The sequence below is a fragment of the Lepidochelys olivacea genome (genome assembly GCF_965140295.1).
Source record: "Lepidochelys olivacea isolate rLepOli2 genome assembly, chromosome: 7".
Classification (NCBI taxonomy): domain Eukaryota; kingdom Metazoa; phylum Chordata; order Testudines; family Cheloniidae; genus Lepidochelys; species Lepidochelys olivacea.
Window position 1 is genome coordinate 102,764,657 of NC_140417.1, and position 16,837 is coordinate 102,781,493.

General features: G+C 41.7%; 1 protein-coding gene across 2 annotated transcripts in view; it reads right to left on the bottom strand.

Moving 5' to 3' along the window:
- Positions 1-16,837, bottom strand: part of DOCK1 (dedicator of cytokinesis 1) — a 552,328-nt gene that overhangs the window by 16,265 nt on the left and 519,226 nt on the right. For both annotated transcript variants that reach the window (XM_084632948.1, XM_084632949.1), the window contains exons 49-50: positions 11,143-11,335; positions 1,743-1,896 (exon numbers count right to left, since the gene is read on the bottom strand). In XM_084632948.1, the coding sequence (XP_084489074.1) occupies positions 1,743-1,896; positions 11,143-11,335 (347 nt within the window). The remainder of the gene's footprint in view (positions 1-1,742; positions 1,897-11,142; positions 11,336-16,837) is intronic.

Here is a 16,837-nt window from a genome sequence, read left to right on the forward strand (position 1 = left end):
CAGCAAAGTCCTAGAGTCCGCAGCAATCTGGTAGAAATATTCTCAAAACTATGTGATAGCTTCAGAAACATTTTTAAAATGGAGGTTTTTATTAAATATGAAAACAAATAAATAATTAGCATAGTAGCCCCTGTGAAATGTAATTCAGATTATGTTATGTTTCCAAATTTTCAGTTTTCAATGTGCAAGACTGTCATTTTTGGATTGCTGAAAATTAATTTATATTAGTCAGAATTATTGTTTCAGCCTCTCTGGAAACTGAGGAAGGCAACACTTGATTTACACTTGATTCACCTTTTTGAAGTTATCTTTCCAACCAGGATGTGTAGAAACAACCCAAACAAACAAGCCTCCCTCTCCCTCAGATTCTGTAACACACTTCTGCTACACACAGTGAATTCTGTTGATACAATTATGTGGAATACAGGAATCTTGGATTAAGGTTTATAAATTTGCTGTGTGTCAACATTCTTTCCAATAAGTTTTGCTTATTTAAAAATAAAATATCAAAGAAAACAAATAAAGCAAATGTGAACTTGCCAGATCTGTAATTTTTGTTATCTGTAATAGAAGTTAGGCACATGCATAAAAAAGGACTTATTTCCTAAATGTTGTTTCTTTATTAGTTTAGTGCCCAGTGAGATTTTTAGCTAAGTGTCAACAACTGGAAACTTTGCAAGGCAATTTGTGGAAGCTAACTTTGTACACAAAATGGGAGTTGTACTCCATTCAGTTATGTAATACGAGTTCTTGAAGACTGAATCCAATCTATGAAAGTTTACAGAAGAATTCACTGAGAAATGCAGGGAAAAGACAAGCTATTCTGTCTTGTAGCTACTACACACACAAGGAAAGTCCATCTCAGGTACTAACTACAGTAGCTGGAGATTGTTCCTTCAACCTTTGCACTCCACAGAAGCCAGCACAGCATGAATCTTTAGGCACTTATAAAACAACAATATTTTTAAAAAATGACACTGTGAAATGGAGCAGAAAACTTATTTCTTTAAGCAATTTTTCTTGTTTTAGTAAAAAGTCAAAAATAGTTTTTGTCACTTGACAAACACAAGAGGTGTACCATAGCACAGGCCTAAGGAGCAAATTCCTTACTATAGTATGTATCTGCAAGCTACATCTTATGGTCAGTGGCAGTAAAACTCACAGAGAGAACTTGGAGCATGCTGGTGAGAATCTTTGGGAACAGATGTTGATGAAATATTTGACTGTAACACTTATAAATTGCCTGAAATGCTTTGCAGGATTAAGGCCTGCCTGTGTGTGTGTTAGGAAAAATACCACTTTTTTTTTTAAACATGTACACAGAGGTAGAGAAGATGGTATTAAATGAAAGTAATCAAAACTCCAGCCACTGAACTTTTTACACCAAATCTCTAAAAAGATTTGAGAAATACAGCCACGAGAGAGAGAGTCAGTTAACAATATTCCCATTATTTTAAATTAATTCTTATATTAAAACGTGTAAGAAATGTAAACATGACCAAGTGATCAAGTCACAGAAATCATCATCTGTAATAATATAGCTTAAACAACCATACACCTGTTAACTCCCAAAAATACACTTATACCTCATGATGTGAATGTACACATTGGATTATCCTCTTGTTGATCTGACTTAAGTGGTTCAGTTGATTCTGAAACATTTCAGAGTAAGGGGGCTGAAATGTAATTCATTCTGCACAAAATATTTTAGGAACAAAGTTTCATTAAAAAAAAAAACTTACTGGACGGTAAATTGAAAGGAAGTTTGGTCCTTGGAGTGATTGGAGGTGGTGTTGACTGAGAAGCTGGAGATGACGGAGAGACAGAAAAACGTCTTTCACTTGCAATGACATTGATAACTTGGCTCTTTGGTCTTTGTGGTCTCAGTGGACTGATCTGCATTAGGACAAAAATGTGATGGTTTCACCATAATGTGTCACATAGCCTGAGCAGAAACACACATTATTACAGCACAGCAGGTTACATTTTAAAGAAAAGCACTTCTTATTGAGCTGTTATCTTGTGATAAGTAAGACATTTCCTTAGATCTAGAATGTAATATTGCAATGATAAGATACATGTTTTAGATTTAATGAGTATTGTACTGAGCAAAATCGTGGGTTTCCCTTTCCTGCACAGGTTTTTATGAACTAGAGCATGTAGTCTGGCAATGTTTAATTTTTTGTTCAATGTTTGGAGTTCTTCCTGGTCTTTGGTGACTATACTCTGATATTCAACAACTTCCATCATAGTAAAAAATCTGTTATAAACTAAAGAACACTTAAAAATCAAAAGTCAGGGATGCAGAATAGGTTGTTAAACACATTGCCTTTTCCTCACTCTAGCAGTCAAACATGTATTGTTTTATTTAACGTATACTTTTAAATGAAATTACAGTAAAAAAATAGCCTGAAGTCCTCGATACTAGCAACAAATGCACTGAGACAGCCTAGTTGCCACGACGAAGCACAGTTAAGCTCAGTTTCTTGCAAATAATTTTTTCTTTGAAAATGTTTCTTCCGTCCATCCACTGTCTTAGATGTTAAATTAGTCCTCTTTCTCCAAAACCCCCAAAATCACTCAAAATTGAATGCATCCAGGGTGTTCAGATATACACAGTAGCCCCAGACTGATACATTGGCATACTACTTTCAGTTCCATAACCTACAAATCTCTCCTTACAACTTGTGTCTTCCAGAATTAGGGATTCCCTCCAAGACCTTTTCCACTCTGCTTATCCAGAACAACTTGTCCAGTTCTGGAAGCACAGTTCTCTGGGATCCAAAACACTCAGCTTGACTCCAGATTGTGTCACTCAGGTTTCCTTTATTTGGCATACAGCAACACTAAGCTAAGTTGATAAGCCTCAAATGCAGGGTTGTGGATGCAGAGTAAATCACAGCTCCAAAGTTACACAAAAACCCTCTCCCTTTGCATACATTTACACGTCATTGCATTTCCTACACATTACATCACATATTTTTGAATTAGCTTGGTTATTTTGCAGGAAACAATTCCTATGCATAGGGACCTACCAAATTCACAGCCATGAAAAACACGTCACGGACTGTGAAATCTGGTCTCCCCCTGTGAAATCTGGTCTTTTGTGTGCTTTTACCCTACGGATTTCATGGGAGAGACCAGTGTTTCTCAAATTGGGGGTCCTGGCCCAAAAAGGAGTTGCAGGGGGGTCACAAGGTTATTTTAGGGGGATTGAAGTATTGCCATCCTTACTTCTGCACTGCCCTCAGAGCTGGGTGGCCGGAGAATGGCGGCTGTTGGCTGGACACCCAGCTCTGAAGGCAGTGCCCTGCCAGAAGTAGCACAGAAGTAAGGGTGGCAATTCCATACCATGCCACCGTTACTTCTGCGCTGCTGCTGCTGCTGCTGGCAGTGGCTCTGCCTTCAGAGCTGGGCTCCCGGCCAGCAGCCCCCACTCTCCACCTGCCCAGCTCTGAAGGCAGCACCACCACCTGCAGCAGTTGAGAAGTAAGGGTAGCAGTACTGCTAGTACCCCCAAACTCCTTTTTCGATCAGGACCCCTACAATTACAACATTTCAGACTTAAATAGCTGAACTAATGAAATTTATGATTTTTAAAATCCTCTGACCGTGAAATTGACCAAAATGGACTGTGAATTTTGTAGGGCCCTACTTATACAGCATGCTCTGTCTATGCATTGTCCACATTTGACCTATTCCTTAGCTGATCTCTACAGTCCTAACTGTCCATTGTTATTCTTCTTCAAAGTAAATGGTTCCCTGGGAGCTCTCCTTCTTAGCTTGCTTGGACATTCTGTTTTTTTCAAACTCATAATCTATTTACCTCTCTGATGGGGTGGACTAGGCCCAGAGGCCCCCTGCTGGAGGTCTGAGGGTCCTACCACACCCCGTCCCAGAGAGGAGCAGAAGAGAAGTCCTCCAAGCAGCCTCTGTGGTTGTGCGGAAACAGCCAATGAGGGAGGCTGAAGGGAGCAGCCAATCAGGGCCCAGCAGGCTCACATAAAAAGAGTTGCAGGGCTGGAGTCATCCGTTGCTGCCTGGAGCTAGAGGAGAGACAACTGTGTTCCTGGCTGGCTGAAAGAGCAGCACGACCATGGACAGCTCAGTGTTGGCAGGGCCTGGGGGAGCAAGAGAGAGCTCCTGGTTGGCTGCTGGGGCTGAGTAAGGACTGAGGCCAGGTTAGGCTGCAGAAAGACAGTGTCTTTAGGGAGGAAACCTGGGGGTACAGGCCATAGCAGGGCTGGGACAAGTTAAAGACTGTATACCCCAGAAGAGATTTGTTCTGTTTCACATACATGTGTGAAACTTGGCCAGAGGCTGAGTCACTGAAAACCCATCCGAGAAACCCACCAACAGGGGTCACCACAAATCAGAGACTGCAGGCACATGCACTCAACCAGTGTGTGCTCGTGAGAGGTGGGTGCCGCCCTATTAGGATCTCCCTAATTCTATCTTTCAAGGAATGATGCCTCCTTCCAGGTGTTAATTACTCCTATCAGGTCAGGCCTCAGCTGCAAAGGACTTTCTTGTTCTTAGACTCATAGACTTTAAGGTCAGAAGGAGCCATCATGATCATCTAGTCCAGTGGTTCTCAAACTGTGGGTTGGGACTCCAAAGTGGGTGGTGACGCCATTTAAATGGGGTTGCCGGGGTGGCATTAGACTTGCTGGGGTGGAAGCCGAAGCCTGTGCCTCACCGCCTGGGGCCAAAGTCCGAGCTCCACCACCAAGGGTTGAAGCCAAAGCCCAAGGGCTTCAACCCTGGGTGGTGGGGCATAGGTTACAGGCTGGAGCCCTGGGGCTCTGGCTTTGGCGGGGCTCGGGCGGGCTCAGGCTTCGGTCCCCCGTCCTGGGGTCGTGAAGTAATTTTTGTTGTCAGAAGGGGATCGCGATGCAATGGAGTTTGAGAACCCCTGATCTAGTCTGATCTCCTGCCAGAACTGCAGGCCACAGAACCTCACTCATCCATTCCTGTAATAGACCCATAACCTCTGGCTGAGTTACTGACATCCCCGAATTATGGTTTTGAGACTTCTTGCCAATAATCTCACCATGTCTCTCTTATCTGAACTGTTGTCTCAAACTTTATCTTGGTCTTTTTTGCCTATATGAGGGTCTGAGAATAGAGCAAATCATCTCATATGTGAGTAATGTTATTCTTTTGAGCTCTTAGCCCATGTCTATGTGAGAAAGTCACACAGGTTTAAATAAAAGCATGATTTAAACTGATTTAGTTAAAACAGTGGGACAGTTTTGTTGACACTCTTATTTCACTATAACTGTGGCCTATTTTTGCAATATGGCCTAATTATCCTCTTTCTCTGACTGGATCTTGATGGTGGCTAACACCTTCTTCCCCATGGTTTCAAACAGGTCAGAAGGGGAGAATCTCTCCTGCTTCTCTGGTTCAAGTTTTTCATGATCCAAAGCCAAGCTCCCCTTCTTTGAAGGATGATGACATTCATGGAAGGATATGAGGATCTTTATCACTTTTGTGCTATTCATCCCTTTAATTCTTCCAAACTACAGCTGGAAAGGAAGTGGAGGACAACATCTTTAAAACAGCCCAGTTCTTCCTCTTGGGAAGAATAGTTTCAAAGATAAAACGTCCTTGCCAAATTACAGCTTAAGAACCAGTGATGGAACCTTGAAACTTTTCCCTTCCAACCTTGTAGAGGTGTCTCTGGAAGAGACGCAGCTGATGTGGAGGAAGCAGAGGTCCCAAACTCCAGGCCTTTTTCTCTGACATTGTGAGGGTCCACAGGCTGGGAGCAATCGTGGTAGAGCTCCCTTTCTGTGGCTCCTGAAAGGGTCTGCTTCTACAGACAAAAGATAGTTCAGTGGCTAGGGTGCTAGCCTGGGATTAAGGAGACCAGTATTCAATTTCCTGTTCTGCTACAAGCTTCCACTGTGGGCTAGTCTCTCTGTGCCTCAGTTCCCTATCTGTAAAATGGCAGGAAATAGTACCTTGCAGGAGTGTTGTGAGGATAAGTATATTAAAGATGTGAGGTACTCAGATACTACAATAATGAGAGCCAGGTAAGCAAGTAACATATCTAGGGAGCCCCTCTTGGTCTTCAGCTTTCTCCATTTGGCCTGCTTGTCCTGATAGGTGATAGAGAGAATGATTTTGCCCTTAGGAGAGAGAAGGGAGAATTTTTTTCCTTGCTGATGTCCCAAAACCAGCCTTAAAAGGTGTGGTTGCAGCTCTGCTTGTACCCCTGGAGACAGAGAAACTGGTACAAAGATAGGAGGGGTGTGGGGTAAGTGCTGGAGCCACCTGGACAAGTCTGAACTGCCTCAAATATTTCTGAGTAGAGAGGTGCAGTCCAATTGTGTCAATGTGCAGGACAGCTCAGGATTCAGAAAGAATGATTAAGGCAGATAAATGACAGTGACGGCTATATTTGGCTATTTGCAAATATCATTCAGTGTATACAATGGCTCAGCTCCGTACTGGCAAATATATCTGGAAAATATGATTTGACAAAGAAGAAACCATACGTCCTTGCAAAATAACTGACCTTTTCTTTTAAGACAGAGCAGGTTAATGTCATTTTAAATGAAAACTGATTTCCCTTTCACCAGTGTAAGGAAAGCAAATACGGTGAAGTTAAGCCCACCCTTTTAGAAGATGGATAGGTTGATTCAATTAGCTAAATGGAGATCTGCTCTCTGAAGACGGAAAATTCTGCTTGGAAGTATCTTAATATGAATAATTTAGTTGTCAAGAGTCCTAAATGGCAACACCAACATGTAGCCAAATGAAGACTACTACTATTTTGCTCAGGCTGTGCTCACTTTGAGAGACTTCTGGCTATTTCTCTGCAAAAGTGAGCTAAGACCTAGGCCACTTGTCTCCATTATGTACCCTAATTAAAAGTGTAAATGCCTGTATTCTCATGCAAGACTGCATCATATATAAAGCTTTTTTTCCCTCTTCTCATATTGACCTAAGGTTTTTTATTCTTCTCATCGCTTTCCCTTTCTAATCTTTCTTCTCTCTCAATAATTGCTCCCATTCTCAGTTTGTCTTTTACATATTGTGTTAGGAAGGAGCTCTCTATTAGGTCCATAACCTCTTTACTTGATGTTGTGTGCTTGTGTTTGTTTGGTAATTGAAATGTCCCAACAGAGCTGGTCTGCCCACTCCATAATCCTCTTTCAATTCTCTGTCATAATCTCTTCAATGAGATACTCCTAATCAGACAGAAAAACAGCCAACTCCTTTCTGCAGTTTACTCCCTTTGCTATCTTTAATTTTGAGTTCTAATGTTTCAGCCCCATCCATTGTTAAAAATACCTTCCATATACCAATCATAATAAAAAAAGGGAATTTTTTACTCTCAGTAGATGGTAGAACATGGAGTAGTAGCCTGAAGCTAAGAAAAGAAAAATGTAAACAATATACTATATAAGGGGGAAAATGGAGGTTATTTGCCAGGAGTAATTCTGTTTTCTGCACTTGCTGCCTCCACAGACATAGTAGGAGTTGTGTGCCTAGCCTCAAAATATTTTTTTACAGTAGTGGGCACTTAGGCCTGGTCTACACTAGAAAATTAAGTCGACATACCTCAAATCCATACCCCCTCAGTGGCATAGTTAAACTGACCTAGCCCCCAATGGTGCAGCTGTGCTGCTGTAGCTTTTGAAGTGTAGAGAAGCCCTAAGAAGGCATACACAGTCACTCTGAGAATGAGACATTTGGAGTAAATCTAAGTACCGCCTTATCTTTGTGGAAAAAGGTAAAAGTTAGGTTGGCCTTAAAGCACTGTACGTCTGAGACCTTTCTGGCAGAGATGATGACAACTAAGAATGAAACATTCTGAGAGCGTGCATACAGGTTTTTATGAGTTCAGAAGTTTGGTTAAATTCAAATCCCAAGGTCCAACAGACTCTCACGTAGAGGGCATCTGTTTTTAAGAACTTTTAAATTACATTCTGATCCTTTTCTCAGAGACAAGGTAGATAGAAAAAGCAGAGAAGTAAAAGTTAGTAGTTGCTAGGGATAGCTGTGATTTCAGAGTCAAAAGAAAGTCCAACATAATTGGAATTAGACAAGAAACAAGGCCAAGGTGCCTCTCTCCAGCAGAAACCTTTTCGAGTTCCATTTGACAGCATATCACCTCCTGTTGAAAGGCATTCTGGACTCCAACAGGACTGCCTCAATCTCTGTAGACAAGCACAGGAAGTGCCTTAGAAGCACAGCAGCCATGCTACCAGGTGAGATTATCTGATGGGATTAGAGTTCTTGACTTGGGGAAGAGATTCGTAGATTAGAAGGCCAGAAGGAACAATTACGATTATCTAGTCTGACCTCTTGTATAGTACAGGCTGGCCACAGGACTTCCCTGAATTAATTTATGTTTGAACTAAAGCATATCTTTTAGAAAAATATTCTATCTTGATTTAAAGATTTCCATTGATGGTGAATCTTGATCTATAAAAAGGACCAGAAGCTCTGAGAATGAGGACTGCAATATCTAGACCAGCGCAAGTATAACCAACCTGGATCCGTCCTCTCCAATATTCGGCAGTGCTCTTGGGATGAGAGGCCATAAAAGGAAGACATAAAAAAATCTATTTCCCTCACTGTTAACTTAATAAATGTGCAGACTGCCATTTAAATCCATCCCTGTGCCTATCATTGACCTGTGTGCGCTAATCGAACTTCCTATCTATCCCCTGTAAGCATTTCTAAGGTGCCCATCACCTGTTTCCACACTTCATTGAGACTTACCTTTGCCCCTATCAACCTTTCCTTATCCCTTCTCGGCAGGATGCATGATGCCTCATCCATTGCTGTAGCCAATGCAGAGCAACTGTGCAGACACCAGGGGATCAGACTCTTCCTCTGCAGCTGCCAGCAGAGCTCCTCATGTGTAGATGTGAACATATACACCCTCTGAGCTATCAAGGTGTGGGGCCCCTGAATTCACTCAATGTACAGACCAGCAGACTGTGAATGCTGGTGAATTCTACCTACGAAATATATCAGATGTGTGTTGACACATGCTCCATCCTAAGAGCTGAGACTAGGCCATCAATGTTTGATAGTGTCTGCAGCTATGAAATGAACTCATAAATCATGCATAATCACGCATAAAGAATGAAAAAAGATATTCCAAAATTTGCAGCAGTCACTTAACCCATGTTGTTGTCACCCAGAAAACAGCAAGTAAAATAAAGTAAATCGCTGTTATATACTGACAATTATTATTTATCTAATAATTATACAATGTTCATCACTGAGCATCTCCATGACTAGATGATAAGGACCTTTGGTATGTACTAGTTTAAAAATGAAAAAATCCACTCTAAGGATTCCAAATTGAAATCAATAGCAACAGCCAAGACAGGCTGCTGATTCCAACAGATAACATATGTCAGTGCAATAGTGATCTATCTGAGATATGTCAAATGCAGTGCTTAGATTCAGTCAAAATATGACTATGAAAAGACCCTAATATTCACACAGTTGACTGCACTGTGCCAAACAGATGAGGCACATTGGAAATTTATGCAAAATGTGTCTTCTGGTTGAGAAGAGGCTACGAAAACTTCTCCTGCTTAATCTGGTAGAGAGAATCTCCCTTTTAACAAACCTAGGGCTTGACCCAAAACCAACTGAAGACAATGGAAAAACTCTAATTTCAATAGTCTTTGTGCCACACCCATGGAGAGCACAAGGATTCTGATTTAAGTTTTTGCTGAGGTCTGTTCAGGGCGCACACAACAAAACTCCTGCTAACAGGGAAGTTTGCTCTAGTAGTCATGACACAGACTAACACAGAGAAGAGACCATTACATGTATTTCTTGAGGACAAAGTTTTAAACCAATAACATCAAAATAGATGCCCCTCCTGAGCTTCCACGGCTATGGTGACTACTCTAGCAAAAAACAGATTAATTTTCAATTTAAAAATAAAACTTCAGTATTTAAATAAACCAGTGGGGTGGCCCTGGTAAATTGGAATATTTGCAAAGAAGGGTGGGGTTCAACTAAGAGATACACTATAATGAATATCTTTACATACTGCCACCAGTGAATTGATGAAAATGTATACATGTTTTTGTTAAAAATGGCTTTCCAAAAATTACTTCTGGGGGAATTCTGTGCCACTGTGCAATGCAGAATGGGGGTTGCCACTAGGGGCTGCTGGACCTGTCAGAGCCCAGCTCACAAACAGAAGACACTGTTGGTGGGAGGGGGATGGAGCTGGAGGGCTCCAGGCAGCTACAGGTCCCGGCATGCCCTGAAAGGAGGAGGCAGAGTGCAGGAAACTCCACACAAGCCCAGGACCCAGCATCAGGCTGTTTCTCTGTCTGTATCCCTGGGCTATGGGAATGTCTGGGCTGGGGGGGCCTCCACAGCTGGGGGGCATAAGAGGTGGGTGTCTGGGCTGTGGGGGGGGGTCCCCATGGTTGGGCTCTGGGAAAGGGGTTGTGGGTGTCTGGCCTCCCGGCTGGGTTCTGGATAGAGATGGGGCAGAGAAACAGGAACTGGATTGTCGTAGGGGTTTCTTTAACTCTCTACTCCTGGGGGAATTTTTTGTGTGTCTGCATTGTTACAGACAGAGTTCTGAAAGGTACTTCGAAATAAATTAACAAAACAATTCAAACTGGGGTGATTATATGTAGTGTTATTCTGACAAATTAAATATGCAGAATTTTAAAATATGGTACACAGAATTTTTAATTTTTTGGTGCAGAATTCTCCCAGGAATAAAGAATATGTAATTGCCATACACAAAATGACTGCACGAACTATATCTTGCAGAAGATAACAGAAACCACATAGAAGAACCATCAGAATCTCACATGACCAGCTACTAGAAGAATCCATGCTATGAATGGTGCAATTGAATTTTCTTCAATTATATCAACTATTGTATTTTTCAAAAGGCCATATATAAAAATCTTACAGAAAGTCTATACAAAATACCATTAGTCTGCTCTTTTTGTTTAGTAAAGTATCTACTTTTGGTACACTAATGAATGTTTTAAAGAGTATGGAATTTTTTCTAAGAGTTATTTTAAGTCTAAAAACAAAATGAACTGTCAAAATGACCCTTCTGTATTGTAAAAAATGTTAGAGTTATAGCCCACAATTAAATAAAACTCTGTTTGTTAACATTACCGTTTCTGAAAGGATCACTGCTTCAGACTGTTGCAGAGAAATATCGGTAGATTTCAACTCTTTATCAAATATCTCCTGGTGTTTGCTGTTCCTTTTTTCCTTCTTCTTTTCCTTCTTATCTAGGTCATCCTTGTCCAATTTATCTTGAGACCTAGAATGCATCTTTTTTGGCAGAAGAGGTTCAAGCACAAACCTGAAGGAAAATTTGGTTTATTTAGACCAATGAAATATTACTGTCAAACAACAAATTTTAAATTTCCCCAGTTCCCAACAACAGTATAATTTTAGTCCAGAGATCTTTTGTTAACCAAGTAAGGCTCATTATCATGACGGGGAAAGAAGGTAATTGTAATTGTTTCATGCTAAAATTTAATGCAGAACTGTTAATGAACAGTACTGTGTACCTCCCAGTTCTGAGGTAAATTTACTGTTAGATGGTTACACACACTGATAAGCATCTCTCTGTGTGTTTATATATCATCACATTTATAGATCACACCATCATCCACTGCACATGTACAGCCTGCTTCATTCACTGCAAATCTTAGTAATTCACAAATGATCATAATGCAAATTGATGAAGTTCTACTTCATGAATATAGGCAGTACTTGTACATACACTTTACAGGATCATATACATATGCATACTGTGTATACATGTACACAAAAAAGTACATTAAAAGATTATTATTAAGGTTGCAAAGTCAAGCACTGAAAAGTTAGGAAATGCCAGAACTGATGTTGCCTCCGCAACCTTAATTCGGCAACCTTAAACCTTAAATCTTGTGCATATGCATTATGATAAAGACTCTAATTACACAATCACATACTATTTTCTCTGCAGGACTCCTGCCTCATTCATTACTCAGGACAGACATGCTCTGAGTATGAACCATGGTTATGCAGAGAAGGAGGCTATTGTCTGCTGGCCCCCTGCTTCATTTGTTGCAGAAGTTGGAAGGCGTATAGTGACTAGAGCTGGTAGAAAATTTTCCAGTTTAACGGTTTTGAGGTTGAACTAACTGGTTCCCTGTTGTCTTGCCTTGAACCCAAAATGCCTGCTCTTAGTTCAGGTGCCCAAACCTGGACCCAGGACAACCCACAATAGCTCAGAGCTGCTGCAATTGCAGGGAAATTCCTGCTCTGCCCAAGGCTAGACCATGCCCAGTACAGATGGAATCATTGGGAAATTTAGCTGCAGTCTAGCAAGTGTCTACTACATGTGTGCAAAATGCGATTTTTCAAAGGCTTATAGCTTGGCCGGCTTGGGATGGGTGGATCTTCACAGGCACAGCAAAAGACTCACCTCCTTGCCAAATTTTTAGTCCCTGCTCCAAAGCATGGATGCATTAGAGATTGTCAAAGAAAAGGTTCCTGGAATTTTTTTTACCTGGGCATAACAATGTATTTTTTCCTAGTTTTGTTTTCAGGAATCTGAACTGTTTCAGCTGAAATCTTCCAAAGAAAATTCAACCTGAGGCAGACATCTGGCATGGAAAATTCAACCCACATGGGTTAAAGATTGGCAAAGTTATAAGCAACTGAAAACAGGGTTTATAATGGGAAGTGTCAGGCAACCTTAATTATAAACCGTGCTACCAACTGCATGTATAACAACATAATGCATAATATGTGATTAGATGTGTATGTGTATGCATATATTTACAGACCGTGATGTTTGTGCATACACTGTACTGTTAGGGTAAGAGAGCAATTCCAAGCTTCTGATGCGATCAAAAAGATCAAAGGATGACAAGTCAGTGAAAGTCTTTAGGTTCGGTTATTTATTGCCAATAACTAAGGGCAAGGTTGATTTCTGAATAGTAGATGAATTTTCATAACTGGAACAGTACAAACCTCAGGCATTTGGTAAACATACATGTATTTTGAGTGTGTGAATATATGCAAGGCTGGTACCCTATCATAACCTCTCTTTGAAAAGATTAAATTTTTACCCTTCACAGTTGACTATTTTTTGCTCCAACTGTACAGCAGAAGCCTTTAGGGTTTTAATGAACTTTTAAAAGAAAATAATAAACAGTTCAATATTTAAACATGTTTTTAAATTTTATTATTTAAATACGCCAAGGAAAACTCTAAGGAATATTTGAATGATATTTTTCTGTTTTGAGTCCATTGGCTTAAATTTCCAGCAAATTAAAGACCTAAACATACTATGACTCCTTTCGGGCTAATTTTTCAGGTATAATGGGCAGCGTAAAAGGTAAATTTTTCTATAAAATTAGCTTAAAAAAGATAAATTTCAGACTAAAAATTATTTTGATATGTATTTGATCTTATGAAAGATGAAGAGAACACAACCTAGGTTAAACATTATACTAAAGAATTTATAAAAACAAATTAAAATTATCACATGGCAGAAAGACAAACTGTGTGATACAAAGTCAATCTTCTTTATGAGAAAGCTTTCTTCATAAGGAAGAAAAGTATATACTGAGCTATAATGCCTGCATCTCTAGGGTCTGATCCTGCACTGGGATCCACTAGTGCGGACCTCCCACTGACCTTGAGAAATCCCCTGAAGTTATCTGAGGTTCAAAGGCTCAGGGTTGTGTACTAGAGGTTTCCAGTGTAGAATCAAGGATTATATTTGCATAACATATATAGTATACATATATATTTCAACATGGTGACTGTGATGGGGTGTACCAGGCCCTTTGAGGCCCTCGGGAAGACCCTGCAGTCCTACCACACCCCGCCACAGAAAAAAGGCAATAGAGTGGGGTCCTCTAAGTGGCCTAGAGAGGCTGAAGGGAGGCAGCCAATCAGAGCCTAGAAGGCTCATATAAAAGGAGTTGCAGGGCCTGGACAGCTCAGTTGCTGGCTGGAGCCAAAGGAGGAAGTGCAATGTTGCTGGCTGGCTGAGGAAGCTGCAGCAGCAGCTGGACAGAGCAGTTGTTGGCTGGGACCAGAAGAAGTGGAAGGCTGGAAGATTCCACAGGTATGGAGAATGAGGAGAAACCCTGCCTAAGCAGGGATAGGACTGTGAAGCTCTCCAAGCACAGAGGGAGAGAGAGACTTGACAAGAAGGGCCAAAGACTGTTAAAAGCTGACGAGGTAAAGGGCCTGTGAGAAAGAACCCTGAGAGAACAGGGAAGAGACTATTTCAGACTCTCTAGGCAAGGAGCCTTGGGAGAGACCCTGCTTAAACAGGGAACAGGCCAAGCACCCAAGAAGCTGATGGGACAGAGTGGGAAGCAGCCCAAGGAACGCAGGAATAGACACTAGCGAAGGAAGCAACGGGTGACTACTAGTTTTAGGATCTCTGGGTTACGACCCAGAGTAGTGGGTAGGGCCGGATCCCTCCACCAGACACAGGCTGAGTGGCAAAGGGCTGAGGAGGCAACAAGTTTTGTGTGGAGCCCAAGAAGGTGGAAAGTGCTCAAACAGGCCCAGAGATGGGACTGAGGACCTCGGGGAGGGGCCAACCATTTGTTGGACTGTGTTACCCTGGTTGGGGTTTATTTTCTATTTGTTTCACATATAGGCTGAGTCACTGAAAAAACATCTGAAAAGAGAAACTGCTGGTGGAGGGTGCCACAAAAAAAGAGTACAGGCATGTGCCTGGCTAGCAGAAGGCACCTGCAGTCTACATTTTTATAGACACAAAGAAATATGCAGTAAGTATTACAGGCAGGATTATTCATATTTACTAAATTACAGTATTTCCAAAGAATCGAAACTCAGAATACTAACATATGATAATATGTATTTATAAATGAGTTAGTGCCCACTATTCAAATATTTTATACAGTATTTTATACTGGAAGGTCTATATTGAAGAAAACGCGTAGGGAATTTATGCTAGTAACATTCATTTGCATCGATGACAACAGACTCTCCTTGGCGTTTATCTTCTTCAGAGCCTAGTTCCAAAATTACTGAGTCTTGTTAATTAATTTTTGGGTTCTGTTGTTTTGTTTTTACAATCCTCTTTCAAGTACATTTTGGCAATCCTGAAATCAGAGCTACTGCCTCCGTTGTTAATCTGTAACTTTTATCAGCAGCGAATTTTTAAAGCTATGTTTTAAATCTAAACTAAGACTATAATGAACCTTCTGCAATATGCTGACCCATTCAAACTCATATCAGACTTCTTACAAAAATGTTGCTAAATAATTATGTAAAACACTGACATGATTTTAAAAACGAAGAACTGGTTGGAAATCTTCAGATGTAATATTTTTCCACTGGAAAATAACAATTTGCTAAAATCGAAATGTTCAATGGGAATGTGATGATTAAGATGAAATTCCAGTGGAAACATGGACACCACCTGCTACTGGAAATCTGGTTTCCTGCCTGGCAGTCTGCTGGGGAGCATGGGCTTCCAGGCTCCTCGCTCCTTGACAGCTTGGAGTTCCAGGATTCCAGACTCCAAGCTCCTTGGCAGCACCAGCTTCCAGCCAGACTACCAGTTTGACTGCCCCAGAGCCAGGACTTCCAGGGCTGAGGCTGCCCAGCTCCCCATCTGGAGGGTTCCCACAGCTCTGGGAAGCCGTTGGAGCATTGAAAACATTTTGAAAAGGTTGAAATGAAATGTTGCTTTTTCTAAATGAAATTTTGGAATTCCTGTTCTCTGGAAAATTTTGAAATTTCACTTTTTGTACTATGTGAGGACAATTTTTTTTTAATTTTGGAATTTCCCACAGAATTGAAATTCCACTTTCTGACCAGCCCCTCTTAGAACTTAAGTTTATTCATCAGACATCTGACAAAAGACATTCATATCAGCACCTTGAAGAAGTGGGTCTGTGATGAGGTGGACTAGGCCCTGAGGTCCCCTGCTGGAGGCCTGTGGCCCTGCCACACCCTATCACAGAAAAGGGCAGTAGAGAGGGCCTCCAAGCTTCTTCCAGTGGCTGTTTGGGAAGCAGCCAATCAGGGTCCAGCAGGCTAGAAAAGAAGAGTTGCAGGTCCAGAATGAGTTCAGTGCCTTGCTAGAGTAGGGGAGTGCAGATGGTGTGTGGCTGGCTGAGGGAGCTGCAAGACCTCAGACAAGGTAGTGCTGCCAGAAGCCAGGAAGAGCGAGAAGGAGCCCTTACCTGGTTGCAGGGATTCCATCCAGACAAGGCCCTGAGGTAAGGGTGAAGACAATACAGAGCTGCGGGGAAGTGGCCCAGGGAAAGTACAGAGCTGCGGGGAAGTGGCCCAGGGAGCAGCGCAACTTAGATAAAGGGACAGCTGCTATCTACAGGATCCCTGGGCTGGGACCTGGAGGAGTGGGTGGGCCCAGGTCCCCTTGAGCCTCCCATTAGTCACTGGGGGAAGTGGACTGGACATTGAGACACCCCAGAAGGGGGAACTCAACTCTTTTAGTGGCCTAGCTGAAGAGCTGGGGCCAGAAAGGCCCTGAAAGGGCAAACTTATTACCTCCAGGGAAGGAGTCCCGGAGCAGGGACAAACTGAGAGGTTCAGGCACACACACTCGGCCAAGGAGGCACTCATGAGAGGTGAGTGCACCCCGTTACAGGGCCCTTACTAATTAACCTTATGATCAGGAACTGACTCACAAAAGGGTGAAATGACTTCCCCGAGGTTACAAAGCAGGCTAATGTCAGAGCTTGAATAGAACATAGGTCTCCTGGTCTTTGTGTTCTAACCCAGGAGTGATTACTACCATTTAGGGAGTGATTTAACTGCTTCTCTACTGAGCACATTATTAATAATACCG